We start from the raw sequence: 16,780 nt of genomic DNA, 5'->3' as shown, positions 1-16,780 counted from the left end.
ATTATATTATACAATATGCCTGAAGCTGCAAGTGACAAGCACATCGCCTACAGCAACGTCTCAGTATCACACGAGCTCTTCCTTCCTGCCGCTGATCACCATCAGTCACAGAACTTCCTGTGTTTTAAATCACAGTATAAAAGCATTTAGGCTTTCTATCATGACATCATTCTTTTCTGCCAGCAACACCAGCATAAATAACACGTCCTGTACTGCAGATGTGGCCCGGGCAACACACAGTCACGCATTACAGTGTCCGTTACAGCGTAATTCCATTAATGAGCGTGGAGAAATACTAATGAGCAACATGCACTTAATCTATAATTATTTTGTGGAACTGCGGGTAATTACACAACATTACTGCTATTGAAAATAATTATATTAAGATGCAAAAAAGACACAGCAATTGCCAAGTGTTCATTTTAACTTTGCATTGCTCAATCAAACAGGTGAGGTGAATCCCACAAAAACATGTCCATGTCACATTTCACCACAAAATAATAAATAATAAATCATATTTTGCAAAGAAACCCATTATTGTAGTGTGTTTGAGGTTATTCTCATTATTGTCAATAAGATTCATATTACCATGATACAATATTTTTTACTGTATTACTACATCAAAAAATCTTCAGTGATTTTTTAAATTCAAATCAGTATAAAGTTGACATCAGAACATCTATAATACTTTTAAATAATGTAAAATAAATGCAATTTAAATTTAAATAATGTTGTTGTTTTTGCTTCATTTTCTTCAATGCAATTTTTATTTACCCCATAATTGGAATAAATAAGACAGACATGCTTGTGCTCTCGAGAAGATGATATGAGATTTTTCCATCTGCACTGTGATTTATGGAAACTTGTTTACGCCACTAAATGAAAAATAAAAATAAAAAAGGTCATTGCGACTTTTTATCTCACAATTCTGACTTTTTTTTCTTAGAATTGCAAGATTTAAACTCGCATATTGTAATTATAAAGTCAGAATTGAGAGATATAAATTCTGACTTTATAACAATTCTGAGAAAAAACGTCAGTCTTTTTATCCTCACAATTGGACAATATAACAATTTTTGAGTTTATATCTCACAATTCTGAAAAAAAAAAAGAATTGCGAGAAAAATGTCAGAATTGCGAGGTATAAAATCACAATTGCAAGAAAAAAGTTAAAATTGCGAGATATAAACTCACAATTGTGAGAAAAAAGTCAGAATTGCAAGAAAAAAGTCAGAATTGTGAGAAAAAAGTCAGAATTGCGAAATATAAACTCACAATTGCGAGAAAAAAGTCAGAATTGCGAGACAAACACAATTGTGAGAAAAAAGTCAGAATTGAGAGATATAAACTCACAATTGCGAGAAAAAAAGTCAGAATTGCGAGACAAACACAATTGTGAGAAAAAAGTCAGAATTGAGAGACAAACTCACAATTACGAGAAAAAAGTCAGAATTGCGAGATATAAACTCACAATTGCGAGAAAAAAAGTCTGAATTGCGAGAAAAAAGTCAGAATTGCGAGATATAAACTCACAATTGCGAGAAAAAAGTCAGAATTGCAAGAAAAAAGTCAGAATTGCGAGATATAAACTCACAATTGCGAGAAAAAAAGTCTGAATTGCGAGAAAAAAGTCAAAATTGCGAGATATAAACTCACAATTGTGAGAAAAAAGTCAGAATTGCAAGAAAAAAGTCAGAATTGCGAGACAAACACAATTGTGAGAAAAAAGTCAGAATTGAGAGATATAAACTCACAATTGCGAGAAAAAAAGTCAGAATTGCGAGACAAACACAATTGTGAGAAAAAAGTCAGAATTGAGAGATATAAACTCACAATTGCGAGAAAAAAGTCAGAATTGCGAGACAAACTCACAATTACGAGAAAAAAGTCAGAATTGCGAGATATAAACTCACAATTGCGAGAAAAAAAGTCTGAATTGCGAGAAAAAAGTCAGAATTGCGAGATATAAACTCACAATTGCCAGAAAAAAGTCAGAATTGCAAGAAAAAAGTCAGAATTGCGAGATATAAACTCACAATTGCGAGAAAAAAAGTCTGAATTGCGAGAAAAAAGTCAAAATTGCGAGATATAAACTCACAATTGTGAGAAAAAAGTCAGAATTGCAAGAAAAAAGTCAGAATTGCGAGAAAAAAGTCAGAATTGCGAAATATAAACTCACAATTGCGAGAAAAAAAGTCAGAATTGCGAGAAAAAAGTCAGAATTGCAAGACAAACTCACAATTACGAGAAAAAAGTCAGAATTGCGAGATATAAACTCACAATTGCGAGAAAAAAAGTCTGAATTGCGAGAAAAAAGTCACAATTGTGAGAAAAAAGTCAGAATTGCGAGAAAAAAGTCAGAATTGCAAGAAAAAAACTCACAATTGCGAGAAAAAAGTCACAGTTGCGAAATATAAACTCACAATTGTGAGAAAAGTCAGAATTGCGAGAAAAAAGTCAGAATTGCGAGATATAAACTCACAATTGTGAGAAAAAAGTCACAATTGCGAGAAAAAAGTCACAATTGAGAAATATAAACTCACAATTGCGAGAAAAAAGTCAGAATTGTGAGACAAACTCACAATTGTGAGAAAAAAGTCAGAATTGCAAGTTTATGTCTTGCAATTCTGACTTTATAACTCACAATTCTGACTTTATAAGCTTTCATAGTGATTGGCTGGATTAGTTCCACCTAGTCGTTGCACTGCACACACTACAAGATCACGTGCCAATAACATCAAACAGGTCTGAAAATATTGCAGCGTCAGTGACCTGCCCATATTTAACGAGCATCGGCGACCACAACGAGCCGCGATCCAGGGGCTTTGCTGCAGACCTTGAAAATCTGTCTGCAACAGCAAAATCCAGCCAAAAGTTGTGTAGTGTGAGCTTGCCTTTAGATGCACCACTGCTTTTCAACATTTCAATTACTGCGGTCACTTTCTTTTATAAAGTTTGCAGAAGCGCATCTCGCTCATTAGAGCCGGTGAGTGTCTGATCTGCGCTGATCACCGAATCCGTTGCGTGTGACCCGTGTGGAAGGGGCGAAGGCATCAATCGAATGACTGAATTACAGTGATACGGATAAATCTGTGCATACGGATGGATGGAGACATGGAGGATTTTAATTGCGGGTTTCATAATCACAGAGTCACCGGGTTTAAGTGCAGCTACTACAGGGGTTCATTTTTATGCATACGGCATCACACTAATTACATGTCCATTACGCAACAGCAGACATGAGCCACCTCTGATGCAAAACTTCCTTTATTTGTCTTTTTCCAAAGCCAGTTATGAGAGGGGACCGAGGCAAATCTGTCTCTGCTCAATGACTTGGGAACAGATACTGCAATGGGAGAGCATCGCAAGTACTTTAAGAGCATGACAAGATAAATATATGGTGGATGACACGCTAAACAGAAGAGGATTTTGGAGTGTATTGTGTAAGGAATGAGCTGATGCCATAGAGGGAGGGAACAGATAAGCTCTGTTCCAAAACCTAGCGAGCGGACTACCTAGACAGCATTTTAAGGTGCCAAAAGTAATGTAAGCAACAACATATTGCTGGTTTGATCAAATTGCAAGGTATCACAACACATAATGTTCACATATAAGGCAATCCCAGAATGCATTGTGAAAAAAATCATTGAAAAAAAAAAATCCTAGATGGTGAACAGCATCAAGAGTGACTATAATTGTATAATAGTTCAACAAGTGCTGTCACAAGAGCGGTGATATTCAGTAAAAGAGCACTCTGTCTTGTGTGATATTGCTTAAAAATATTTGGAAATTATATTTGATTTAAATGATAATACTTTTAACTTTTCTAATTTCTTTTTAATGTATTTTAAATTATTATTATTATTTTTTTTAATTTCTCTTGCCCCTTTTTATGATTTTTTTGTCAAGCACTTTGATTTACCAATGTGCATGAAATACAATGAATGAACAAAATAAATAAACTACACTCTAAAAAATGCTGTTTTAACCCAGCGATTGGGTTGTTTTAACGCAGCGATTGGGTTGTTTTAACCCATCGATTGGGTTGTTTTAACCCAGCGATTAGGTTGTTTTAACCCAGCGATTGGGTAGTTTTAACCCAGCGATTAGGTTGTTTTAACCCAGCGATTGGGTTGTTTTAAACCAGCGATTAGGTTGTTTTAACCCAGCGATTGGGTTGTTTTAAACCAGCGATTTGGGTTGTTTTAACCCAGCGATTGGGTAGTTTTAACCCAGCGATTGGGTTGTTTTAAACTAGCAATTAGGTTGTTTTAATCCCGTGATTGGGTTGTTTTTGTTGTTTTAACCCAGCGATTGGGTTGTTTTAACCCAGCGATTGGGTAGTTTTAACCCAGCGATTAGGTTGTTTTAACCCAGCGATTGGGTTGTTTTAAACCAGCGATTAGGTTGTTTTAACCCAGCGATTGGGTTGTTTTAAACCAGCGATTGGGTAGTTTTAACCCAGCGATTAGGTAGTGTTAACCCTAGGTTGTTTTAACCCAGTGATTGGGTTGTTTTTGTTGTTTTAACCCAGCGATTGGGTTGTTTTAACCCAGCGATTGATAGAGGTTTAATTATTAATATTAATAAATGTTCATTTATTAAACATGTTAATAAATGTTAATTTCCAACATACATTGGGTTCATTTTAAGCAAGCAATATAGTAATTTTTAAACAATATTTGAGTTAAATAAAACTACCCAGCAGGTTGGGCAAACATTTAACCCAACTGCTGGGTTAAAACAACCCAATCACTGGGTTTGTCCATTTTCAACCCAACTTGGGTTGTTTTTAACCCAGCATTTTTTAGAGTGTATATTATAGTCACCATGAAATCAAAATTGACTATTCTTATTTTTTCCGGAACATTGCAGCGTTTATTCTAAATGATTTATCGGTGCACATCATTATTGTTTTAAATTCATGTTCCTCATAATCTTGAATCAGAATAACTTCCCCTCCCTCTTGCAGTGACATCTCTTCTCTTCAACCTGTCACTCACATGAGATCCACCAATAGCAAACCACAACCATCCAATCAATTCCCCACAGACAAAATCAAGCCCCGCCCTACATTTGTTCTTGTTTGTGAAGCCGCTTCACTCGGATATGTGTCACAACTTCAGCTTCACTTTAAATACTAAACTCTATCATCATGTCACATCTCTTGTGTTTCAAGTTAACAGTGCTGTTTTGTGTGGCGCACATCACACATAATTGCTTCCAAAAGTCTCTTCTAAGAGGATGCTGACTTAAAAGGTAGCTGCTTAATGAGCAAAGCAGCTCACTAGGTTTAGGAACAGAGCTACAGACTGAAAAGGGGGGTCAGTGAAATATCCCAGCCTCGGTCTGAAGAATGCTGTGTGGTCTTTATCTTCTGTAATGATGCTCTGGTGTGTGACCTTGCTGTGGTAATTACAGAGGTATATGCAGGAGGAGATTAGGCCTGTAATCAGCGCTGGAAATTCAGTCTATTGTGTTCAGAGGCAGAGAAGCGACGATACTATTATCAACAATGAGGAGAACACCAGCATGGCTATGAAAGATCAGTGTGCTTAAAGGAATATTTCAGGCAAAAATGAAAAATCTGTCACTATTTATATGCCCTCATGCTGTTATTAGAGAGTCTTTACGCAGGTCTTTTCCATAATAATCTTCCCTTCCACCGAAGCTCTGAAATCTCATTCACAATCTCATTCAGATTCAAAAACGGTGCTTTGCAGGTCATTGACGCAAAAACAGTGCTGGTTCTAATATGTGTCTAAAGCGAACAAATGAGATGTCATAGCTTCGGCAGATGGGAGCATTATCTATAATAAGCTGAAGAGATGTTCTTCAAAAAAAGAGAGTAAATATTGACAGAACTTTCATTTTGTATATTCCTTTAAAGGATTAGTTCACTTCAGAATTAAAATTTCCTGATAATTTACTCACCTCCATGTCATCCAAGATGTTCATGTCTTTCTTTCGTCAGTCGAAAAGAAATGAAGGTTTTTGAGGAAAACATTCCAGGATTTTTCTCCATATAGTGGACTTCACTGGGGTTCAACGGGTTGAAGGTCCAAATGTCAGTTTCAGTGCAGCTTCAACGAGGAATAAGGGTCTTATCTAGAGAAACCATACACCATTTTCTAAAAAAAATAAAAAATTATATACTTTTTAACCACAAATGCTCGTCTTGCACTGCTCTGTGATGCTCCACGCATTACGTAATCATGTTGGAAAGGTCACGCGTGACGTAGGCGGAAGTACCGCGGTAGGGTATCTCATTTTCTCCTCCAACTTCAAAATCTTCTGACATTGTTGTTTTACCTTTTTTTTTTGTAAAGGGCGTTTGACTTAGTCTTTGCTTTGTAAACACTGGATCGGTACTTCTGCCTACGTCACGCGTGACCTTTCCAACGTGATTACGTAATGCGTGGAGCATCACAGAGCAGTGCAAGATGAGCATTTGTGGTTAAAAGATGAGAAAAAGACTGTTGGTTTCTCTAGATAAGACTCTTATTCCTCGTCTGGGATCGTGTAGAGCTCTTTGAAGCTGCACTGAAACTGACATTTGGACCTTCAACCCGTTGAACCCCAGTGAAGTCCACTATATGGAGAAAAATCCTGGAATGTTTTCCTCATTTCTTTTTTGCACTGAACATGACATGAACATCTTGGATGACATGGGGGTGAGTAAATTATCAGGAAATTTGAATTCTGAAGTGAATTAATCCTTTAAAGCAGTCTCTCAGATTATTTAACTCAAATTGCAGCGTCTCCCTAGCTGCGTAACTTTCAATTATAAAACAAAGCGCTGATGACAACAAAAGAATAAACTTCCTCTCTCAGCACAGACACACAATATTATATCAGTCTATTCCCACACTGCCTTTCATATCCTCCAGGAACAACGCTGCAATCTCATAATGTCGAGCAGAATAAAAGCATCTTCTCAAGATCAATAGGTAAACAAGGCAAACAGCAGTCGAGTCTCCGGAGGGGGTTGGGTTTGCTGTTAACCCTGCACTCCTTATACCCATTCATGAATGAAAACAGTGTGTAAATTCAACCCAATCACAGACATCCAGGCGTATATGTGAATATGCATTTATCCCATTAGACCTGAGCTTGTGAATGCTAAAGAGACGGCATATAACAATAAATATATGACTAATGTTTGCTTTTTTTGAAGGGTGTCATGACCACAGCATGAATCTGTTTCTGCGTACACTCATATAATCAGAAATGAAGCCCGAGGCAAACCGGTGTGTATTATTAACAGGCTGAACATATCATATAGAGTCAATGTCATCCCCAAGGACACATCTTAATGAATAAAGAGAGAGAGTGTCTGGATTTCATAGAAAATTCAAGCAGTTCTAATGCACTTCTACTGTCAGCTGGGAGAGCTTCGGCTTGTTGCAAAATGGCTGTAAAAACACATTTGGAAGAAGAAGAAGAAAAAATAAATGTTTTTTGCACTTTTTTGGCTGCAAATTTGTCAGCAGCATTTGATTTTGTGACATTATACATGCTTTATGATATCTGATATTTTATGCATAGCACAAATAAAACTATAACTATTAAAATATTATAAAAAATATATAAAAACATCATTGATGCACCTTTATATTAAGACACAAAAGTGCATCAATCATCCTTCTCTTATTAAAGCCTTTATTTTTTCCTCTTCTTCTATTTCCTCCTCTTCTAGTTTGACATTATTAAGATACCGGGCTGTTTTGGGTCAGTCCATGTACATTATTTTCCCCACAGCACTCATTGATCCCTATGAAAAGTGAGCAGTGTTTTAGAGGGACACAGAAGCTGTTACCTGAAATCACTGTAGGGGTGAATAATCCAGAATCCCGCGGATTTGACCCGTTCCTGCTCCCGTTCCACCGCCTTCTCGCTCCCAAACATCCTCAGGGAGAACTTGTTGACCCCGGGCTGCAGCATCGCCCCGAACTGCCTGTGCATGAAGCCCGCTTGATAATACCTCTCGTCGTCCGGGAGGATCTGCTCGATGCCTTCCAGCTTTATAAAGCCAGGCTGCTGCTGATCCGGGAGTCCCTGATGCTGCTGGCTCGCACCGGCGGCATCCTCGCCGCCTTGCGCTCCGGGCTCCGCGGCTCCAGGAGGGCTCTCCTCGCTCGGGGTGACTTCTCCCTCCGTGATCAGACGCCTCTCCTCCGCTACATCCGAGTCGTGGACGTGCCGACTGGTGATGGACGAAAGGCTGCCTCGGAACCTCCGGCAGTCCCCGTTGGAGCTGGTCTTCACGGGTCTCCCGATGTCCGTCTCCATGATCACGGACTCTCCGCTTTTGGTCTCCCCGAGGGCTTTGCCGGAGGTCGGCGACGGCAGGGGCTTCATCCGGATGCTCTTCCTCCGGGTGTCCTTGTCGGTGTCTTCTGCATCACCCATGATGGACGCTTTCTGTCCGATGTGCTGTGGCAAACTGTAGAGCCTTTTACGCATGGACGAATGCAACCTGTCCATTATGACATTGAAACGGGCGCGCGATCAATTCAATGACAAATGAATCCAGTATACAGGTGTAATTATTGCCACCAGAACCCGAATAGTCTGAAGGGTCACCTGTCTTTCGCTCAAGCACATGCCACGGAGCATTAGGCTGCCCAAATTCACCAGATCCACTGGTCTCCAGCTTCAAGGCACTGACTGTGTTGCTCTGCGAGCACGTAAAGTCTGAGGAATCGTCACGTGTGAGGGGGGACGCGGACGCGGAGGTCACGGACCCTCAGGATCCCTGTCAGCTGTCAATCACAAGCAAACGCCCGCGATCCAGTAACCCAAATCCACCGCTGACATCTCCGCCTTCCGCCGTCCCGAGTCGCTCTGATCCCGTGAATATGGTGATGCTGATCTATCGGGTTGCCATAGAAGCGAGAGCGGCAGCTCAGCCCACCCACTCAGTGTCAGGTCCCCGACACCTAGGCTAAATAACTCACGATATACACAATATTCGCATTTCAGGGGAGTTTTACGCACAAAACTCAACATTTAGAATGGCTTTATCAATGAAAATTACCTTGTTTGAAATTATTATATTTTTATTTAGGTCTATTTTTGTGTGAAAGGTGTCAATAACACTGAGGAAAGTAGATTTATACAAATGAAACCACCGCTTTTTACACATTTTTTTTTTTTTTCCCCAAAATGTTTCAAATTGTAATGAATTAGCCGCTTATAAATATAACATTAATGTTATATAACATTAATAAATATAACATAAATAAATGACATTATTAAACTAAATATTACACCAAAATACATTATTTTAATTTTTCTAGCCTAACGAAAATATCTAGTAGCGATCCTAACGCATGCGCATTGCGCGTGTTGGTTTACACCCGCCATACTATTGTTCACATTTCTGGGTTTCTCAAATACTGTAGTCGTCATAGTTGGGTTAACTTTTATAGCAGTGAAAGAGAGACTTCATAAATATATATTTTTTGTGTTTCCATTTGCAATGGGAAAAAGAGGAAAAAATAGAGAGCGATTGATAACGGCAGTCAAAAGAGAGAAAGATGCAATTTTTTACCGTCACTCCCATAGCCGCTGTATTACAAACACCCTCATAACAGCACTATTTTTTTTTTGTAATTTGATTCAAAGGTAATATAATACAATGTATAGTGTTATAAAAGTACATACATTAAAAAAAAAAAATTAAAATATAAAAAACTTTGCAGGATTTACGATATTGATAACCGTTAAAACGCGTCATCACAGTCTGTAAGTAGTATGCATGCTAGTACACTATTTAAAAAAGTAACCGTCAACCACCCCTTCCTCCGCCTGTCAGTTTTACTCTCTTCAATTTCGGGAGGAAAAAACGCGAACATGGAAAGTGATTCTTCACACAAAGAACATTCGAAAGACTCGACAATTCCCAATAGTGTTTGGAAACTGCGACGCTACGGTCGATTTCTCCCGAAAGGAAAAGCAAAATCCAAGTCCTCAGGTAGTAACTGCGCCTGGAAGGTGAGACGTGAGGGAAAAGTCCCGCCTTTTTCTCTTGCCGCCGCCTGTGTGTCAACGGAAGGGAAAACAGGACAATTTCGTTTTATAAGAGAAATATTTTTAATTTCTTAATCATGTGGGGAAAAAAATAGTTTTTAACCGTTAGTTTTTGCTGTTGTTTTGTCGAAAATAAAAAAACAAAACAAAAACAAGTTTAAGTCGGCAAAATAAAACAAAACAGCGCTACTAGTAATACTATAAAAACAGTGTGAGTGGTGCTTGCTCATGTAGTTGTCCACTACTATAATAAATTATTGTCAGTGATGTTTGGTGTGTTGCTATATTGCTAGGGCGTTGTTTATTGATGCTGGGTGGTTGCTAGGGCGTTGTTAAGTGAATGCTGGGTGTTTTGGATGGTTTCTAGGTGTTTTGGATGGTTTCTAGGGCATTGTTAAATGGATGCTGGGTGTTTTGGATGGTTTCTAAGGCATTGTTTAGTGGATGCTGGGTGTTTTGGGTAGTTTCTAGGTATTTTGGATGGTTTCTAGGGCATTGTTAAGTGGATGCTGGGTGTTTTGGATGGTTTCTAGGTATTTTGGATGGTTTCTAGGGCATTATTAAATGGATGCTGGGTGTTTTGGGTGGTTTCTAAGGCGTTGTTAAGTGGATGCTGGGTGTTTTGGATGGTTTCTAAGGCATTGTTTAGTGTATGCTGGGTGTTTTGGATGGTTTCTAGGTATTTTGGATGGTTTCTAGGGCATTATTAAATGGATGCTGGGTGTTTTGGGTGGTTTCTAAGGCATTGTTAAGTGGATGCTGGGTGTTTTGGATGGTTTCTAGGGCATTATTAAATGGATGCTGGGTGTTTTGGGTGGTTTCTAAGGCGTTGTTAAGTGGATGCTGGGTGTTTTGGATGGTTTCTAGAGCATTGTTAACTGTTAAGTGGATGCTAGGTGTTCTGGGTTGTTGTTTGCCTGCCTCAAAGTAAGTCCACCCTCAAGTCTCTGTTATATTCTGGTCTCAAAAACAGTTTCATAATTTGTGTTTCTTTCAGATTTTCGAGTCCAGTGAAAGCTTTGGCCAGCTGGAGCTCAATATTCTGGGCTCTGGTCATCTGCTAGTATCTCAAGGCCAGGAACTCTTGGTAAGATTATGTAAAAACACACAGTATCTATCTGTCCAGTGACCAATAAATATGTTTTTTGGGAGGGCATGTTGGCAGTTTATGAAATGGTGCTCTCTAAGCCGTCGACACTCCTCTTCCCATCAGGCTCTAAGTGCAGGGTCAGGATAGCGCAGGTTCCGCTGAGCCCATCATAAGAGCTTGACCGTATTTCTTTTCACCCGTAGAAAGAACAGCATAATCCCCTTCCCGTCCTGCTGGGCCTTTCGCTGTCCCTCAGGGATTGCCAGGCTGAGTGCTTCGGATATCTCCCAACAATAAGCCTCAATCTTGGACTCGTGGACACAATAGTCTCTGGCTCCTCATGGTGCATTTGGAGAATGAGTCACATTTTGAGCTTTTATGCAGAACAACAGAGCCAAACGAGGCAGCGAGCCCATCCGGAGCAAAGCATTGGGTGATTTTGATGTTCAGTCACGGATATGTGTCTACATTTTTATTATACACAGCAAGTTTATGAAGTAGTTTCCAAATGCAATAAAGCGCTACACAACTTCCATTTTCATCAAACATGCTTCTTAAAATCAGGAAAGTGTAAAACATAATATAATTGTTCTTTACTTGCACAACAAACCAGAAAGTGCAAAGAACAATGCTGATGTGATACTTTAAATTCCTCTTTAAGCATCTTTGCAGAGAGGAAAAATCTACCTAATTGTCTTAATTTAACTCCTAATCCTGGCTTAATCTAAGCCCTGTCTGTGAAACCAGGCCATAGTTTTATAGGAAATTAGGTGAAAGTGTCCCTGTTCTCGCTGTAAAACCTCACCTACACCCACTTTAGTAGAAGTTAGTAGTAGCAATAGTAATAGTAGTAGTTGAAGAGCTAGAATGAATGTTGGTTACATTGTGAACATGACAGCCCCCTTCTGACATGCTTGTGTAACAGCAAAAATCCCTTGCACTCAATTGTAGAGGCAACTTGCATTGTGGCAGCAACTTTTGCATAAGTAAACAACATTAATATTTTCTCTGGAACATAAAAATTTAGTTATTAGTTTTTAGTTAATTTACTTGATCGGATTGACAACAACCAGATATGCATCACATAAGCAGACTCTGCATTAGAAACCCTGGAGGAGGTTGCTAATGACAGGTTCGTGCTGCTCTGCTTATATGATGTTTTCAGCCTGATATAATCCTATTAAATGAGTCTTCGCTGGATAATGATGATGTGTGGTCCTATTTTCTTGTTTTTTTTTTTTTTTTTTGTAGGAGGGTTTCTCTTTGCTCAATGCACAGAGCTTCCTGAAGATCCAGCACAAATCAGACAGTCTGCTGTTCAACATTACAATAAAGGTGAGAAGCAGAGGCACTGTGATTTTTCACATTTGTCTTTCATAAAAGGCTGTGATTTGTGCGTGTTGTCCTGGAGGCAGGCTCCGCCTCTTCGTCCTTGAAAGCAATAAACAATTTTAATATGCAAATTTTAAAAAATAGCTGCTTCTGAGTGACCTTCAACTTACAGCTCAAAGACAAACTATGTGCCTTGTTAATTAAGCTAATGATCTCTTCTCTTCTAAAAAATACCTACTTCATGAATACTGATGCACTTCTTGAGAACAACAGTCCCTACTGAAGTTATGATATGGTTGCAAACAGCACAGCGTCCTATAGGTGGAAATATGTGTTTGTTTTGTGCTGAATGATTCATATGTTCCAAATATATTTTTAAGGAACACATAGGTGATATAAAAATACAGCAGAGCTGAAAATGCAGTCAGGTCACAGAGATGTTTCTGTTTTCTGTTTTGTACGTGTGTAAGGGTGAGAGCCGTTTGATCAGACTGCAGTTTGGTGGCAGTAGTCAGGCAGAAGCGGTGGATTTCTGCAGTAAAGCTGTGGAGAAGCTGCAGGATTATGTTCCTGTCCAGGAGCATCTGACCACACCTGCTTCTGCTGCACCTTCTGATCCTGAAGAACCCGGAACATCTGCACAGCAGCAGAAGGTTGGAAATACTCACCCTGAAGCTGCTGACTTTTTATTTTCCATCCATCCATCCATCCATTCATCCATCCATCAATCCATCCATCTATCTATCATCCATCCATCCATCCCTCCATCTCTCCACCAATCCATCAATCTATCCATCCATCCAAACACCCATCCAACCATCCATCATCCATCCACCCATCCATCCCTTTATTCATCCATCCATCCCTTGCATTCATCCATCCATCCACCCATCCATCATCCACCCATCATCCATCCATCCATCCATCCATCCATCCATCTCTCCACCCATCCACCCCTCCATGCATCCACCCATCCATCTCTCCACCCACCCATCCATCAATCTGTCCATCCATCCAAACACCCATCCAACCATCCATCATCCATCCACCCATCCATCCATCCATCCATCCCTTTATTCATCCATCCATCCCTCTATTCATCCATCCATCCACCCATCCATCATCCACCCATCATCCATCCATCCATCCATCCATCCATCCATCCATCCATCCATCCATCCATCCATCTCTCCACCCATCCATCTCTCCACCCATCCATCCCTCCATGCATCCACCCATCCATCTCTCCACCCATCCATCAATCTATCCATCCACCCATCCATTCATTCATCCATCCATCCATCCAAACACCCACCCATCCATCCATCCATCCATCCATCCCTTTATTCATCCATCCATCCCTCTATTCATCCATCTATCCACCCATCCATCATCCACCCATCATCCATCCATCCATCCATCCATCCTTCCATCCATCCATCCATCCATCCATCGTCAATCCATCATCCACCCATCCATCAATCTATTTCATCCATCCAAACACTCACCCATCCATCTATCCATCCATCCATCCATCCATCCATCTATCATCCATCATCCATCCACCCATCCATCATCCACCCATCTATCCATACACCCACCCATTATCCACCCATCCATCATCTACCCATCATCCACCCATCGTCCATCCATCATCCACCAATCCATCCATCCATCCATCCATTTATCCATTCATCAACCACCCGTCGTCCATCCATCCATCCATCCATCCATCCATTTAATGTTTGTTAACATTAAGGGAAATCTATGGGGAAATAATTTGTAGGTACTACTAGAGCTACTATCTATCTGGACTTACTGTACATAATATTATATAAAGCGATATACAGTTGAAATTAACTGTGCAACACGATTAATGCATTTAATGTGATGTATAACAGAAAACTTAGCAGGAAATAATGTAAAGTAGGAAAGAATTTAACTGGATCATGACAACTGGCTTGTGATTTTTTTTTTTTTTTTTTTTTGATTAACGTTAGTTTTTTCTTGGTTAGTCAAAATCATTTGAGCAGTTATCATATTTTGATGAAAGAGTATAAAAAGATTGTTTATCTATCTATCTATCTGGAGTTACTGTACACAATTTTTATATCAAGCAAAAAAGAATTAAAATTTATTGTGCAACACGATTAATGCATGTAACGTGACGTATAACAGAATATTAACAGGAAATAATGTAGGACAGAATTTAATTGGAATTTGGATCACAACGAAACTGATTAATATTAGTTTTTCACTTTGTTAGTCAGCAGAAATCATTTGAGAAGTTATCAATATCAAAGATTGTTTTTTGTCTTTATTATATAATGCACCAATTAAGTGTGCATAATTAGACCCGGAACATTTATTAAAAATGACTTTTTTGTCAGTTTTGATTTCAGTTAATTTAAACTAATAATGAATGTTAATTTGGAATTTTTGTCACTAGGTGGTGCTGTTGCCACATAATGATATTAAATGGGCGACGAGCAAAATAATCCCACCCTCAGTTGAACTGTTTATTTGTGAATCTGAAATGTAAATACACAGACTTGAGGCTCTAAAGATAGTGAACACAAACACAAAGGGAAGTCTCTTTGTAAAATATGGTTAGTGGCATTGTCTCCTCACAGCAGGGATGAGAAAGATTGTCAGAGTTGAGGACATTCAATTAGTAATGAAGGTATTGATCGGCCGGCGAGGCCCTCCATGTGAGTCCTGAGACTATAATGAATGGATCTATTTCTGTTTCCACTTCAGGCTCCTGAAGATGCACCACAGGCGGCCCCTGTCGTTGCCATGGGACCGCTGTCAATCAAACACCTTTCTCAGGTACTGACTACAGCATACAGTCAACACCAGATCAGCTTTCAGAGCAAGCGATATTTTAATTCGACCTCTCTGAGATGTCATCCATGAAGTGCACACTGACTTTTTCATGCATTATAATATCTTCCTCTTCAGTACTTCCTGGGCGAGTGTGAGCTGTCCCTGCCGATGGCGTATCATCAGTGCACGCTGCCCTCTGGAGACCTGGAGGCACTACTGCGCCTCTGTCTGCTTGATGCTGGCTTTCCTGCTTTCGTAGAGGAAGTCGAGAACAAGCTAAAGGAGCTAATGCAAGAATGAGGTAGAGCTGAGCTCACAAACTCAGTGCTGTGATTGTTAACTAAAACTATTAAAAATCATTTCATTAACTGAAATAAATCTGAAAAAAAGAAAATATATTAATTAAAAAAATACTTGTAAAAATGTAATAAATTAAGTTGTATTAAAATTACTGAAACAAAATGATTTGCACTAAAATTATTAAGGCTAAAACGTAAATAAAAATAAAAGGAAATATTAAAAAAAATGATAATGATAAAATCTCAAAATTGCTAAAATTAAATTGAAAACAAAAAATATAAATTAAAGCTAATTCAAAATATTAATAAATACTATAATAGTATATAAATAACTAAAGCTATTAAAAATCATTTCACTAACTGAAAAAAATATAAATATTAGATAAAAAAACTTTTAAAAAAAATCTAATAGAAATGATGCTTTGGCAACTAACTGAAATAAAATAAGTTGTACTGTTAAAGCTGGACTAAAACTGAAATAAAAATAAAATAAAAATATTAAAAAAAGATAAAAGAACATAAAATTATTAAAATTACAATGAAAACAAAAATATAAAAATTAAAGCTAATTCAAAATATTAATAAATATTATAATAGTATATAAATAATAAACACTGCTCAAAATCAAAAAAAAAAAAAAAAAAGCACAACAAAATTACTAAAACTGTAACTAAAATTAAAATGAAAAAATACAAAAATAAAAATTAAAGCCAATTCAAAACATTAATAAACATCATAATAGTATATAAATAATATTAAAATAACTGCTCAAAATCGAAACTAATAAAAATGGCAAAAGCACATTTAGCAAAAGCAAAATTATTTAAACTAAAATGAAAATGAAAACTCTCTCACACACACACACATATATATATATATATATATATATATATATATATATATATATATATAAGCTAATTCAAAACTATAATAGTATATAAATAATACTAAAATAACTGTTAAAAATCAAAACTAATACAAATGGAAAAGCACATAAAATTATTAAAACTGTAACTAAAATTAAAATAAAAAAATGAATAAAGCTAATTCAAAACATTAATAAAGACTGTAATAGTATATAAATACAAAAAAATGCTCAAAATCAAAACTAATAAAAATGGCAAAAGCACAAAACCAAACTACTAAAACTAAAATTAAAACACATTAAATCTAATTTAAAACTATAATAGTATAT

At 37.9% G+C, this 16,780-nt stretch overlaps 2 protein-coding genes across 2 annotated transcripts in view; one reads left to right on the top strand and one right to left on the bottom strand.

Annotated features, from left to right (window-relative positions):
• Nucleotides 1-9,336, bottom strand: part of LOC127500225 (potassium/sodium hyperpolarization-activated cyclic nucleotide-gated channel 4-like) — an 89,982-nt gene extending 80,646 nt beyond the window's left edge. The window contains exon 1 of the mRNA XM_051871209.1: nt 7,820-9,336. Coding sequence (XP_051727169.1) covers nt 7,820-8,487 — 668 coding nt within the window. The 5' untranslated portion in view covers nt 8,488-9,336. The remainder of the gene's footprint in view (nt 1-7,819) is intronic.
• A 307-nt stretch (nt 9,337-9,643) lies between these two features.
• On the top strand, nt 9,644-15,748 carry LOC127499908 (meiotic recombination protein REC114-like). Its single transcript, XM_051870618.1, has 6 exons — nt 9,644-9,999; nt 11,033-11,122; nt 12,377-12,460; nt 12,928-13,110; nt 15,218-15,289; nt 15,422-15,748. The coding sequence occupies exons 1-6, from the start codon at nt 9,760-9,762 to the stop codon at nt 15,584-15,586; spliced, it is 834 nt and encodes a 277-aa protein (XP_051726578.1). The 5' UTR covers nt 9,644-9,759; the 3' UTR covers nt 15,587-15,748.
• Nucleotides 15,749-16,780: the final 1,032 nt, after the last annotated feature.

The sequence above is a fragment of the Ctenopharyngodon idella genome, chromosome 18 (assembly GCF_019924925.1).
Source record: "Ctenopharyngodon idella isolate HZGC_01 chromosome 18, HZGC01, whole genome shotgun sequence".
Classification (NCBI taxonomy): Eukaryota; Metazoa; Chordata; class Actinopteri; order Cypriniformes; family Xenocyprididae; genus Ctenopharyngodon; species Ctenopharyngodon idella.
Note: the sequence above shows the minus strand (reverse complement) of the source record. Positions and strands in the feature narration are given on the sequence as shown.

What these genes read in the sequence shown, in the direction of transcription:
- LOC127499908 (XM_051870618.1), top strand. Translation starts at nt 9,760, where the DNA reads ATGCATGCTAGTACACTATTTAAAAAAGTAACCGTCAACCACCCCTTC. An exon ending in CTCAAGGCCAGGAACTCTTG is followed by an intron (nt 11,123 to 12,376) that starts GTAAGATTATGT and finishes TTTTTTTTGTAG; the next exon opens with GAGGGTTTCTCTTTGCTCAA. An exon ending in CATCTGCACAGCAGCAGAAG is followed by an intron (nt 13,111 to 15,217) that starts GTTGGAAATACT and finishes TTTCCACTTCAG; the next exon opens with GCTCCTGAAGATGCACCACA.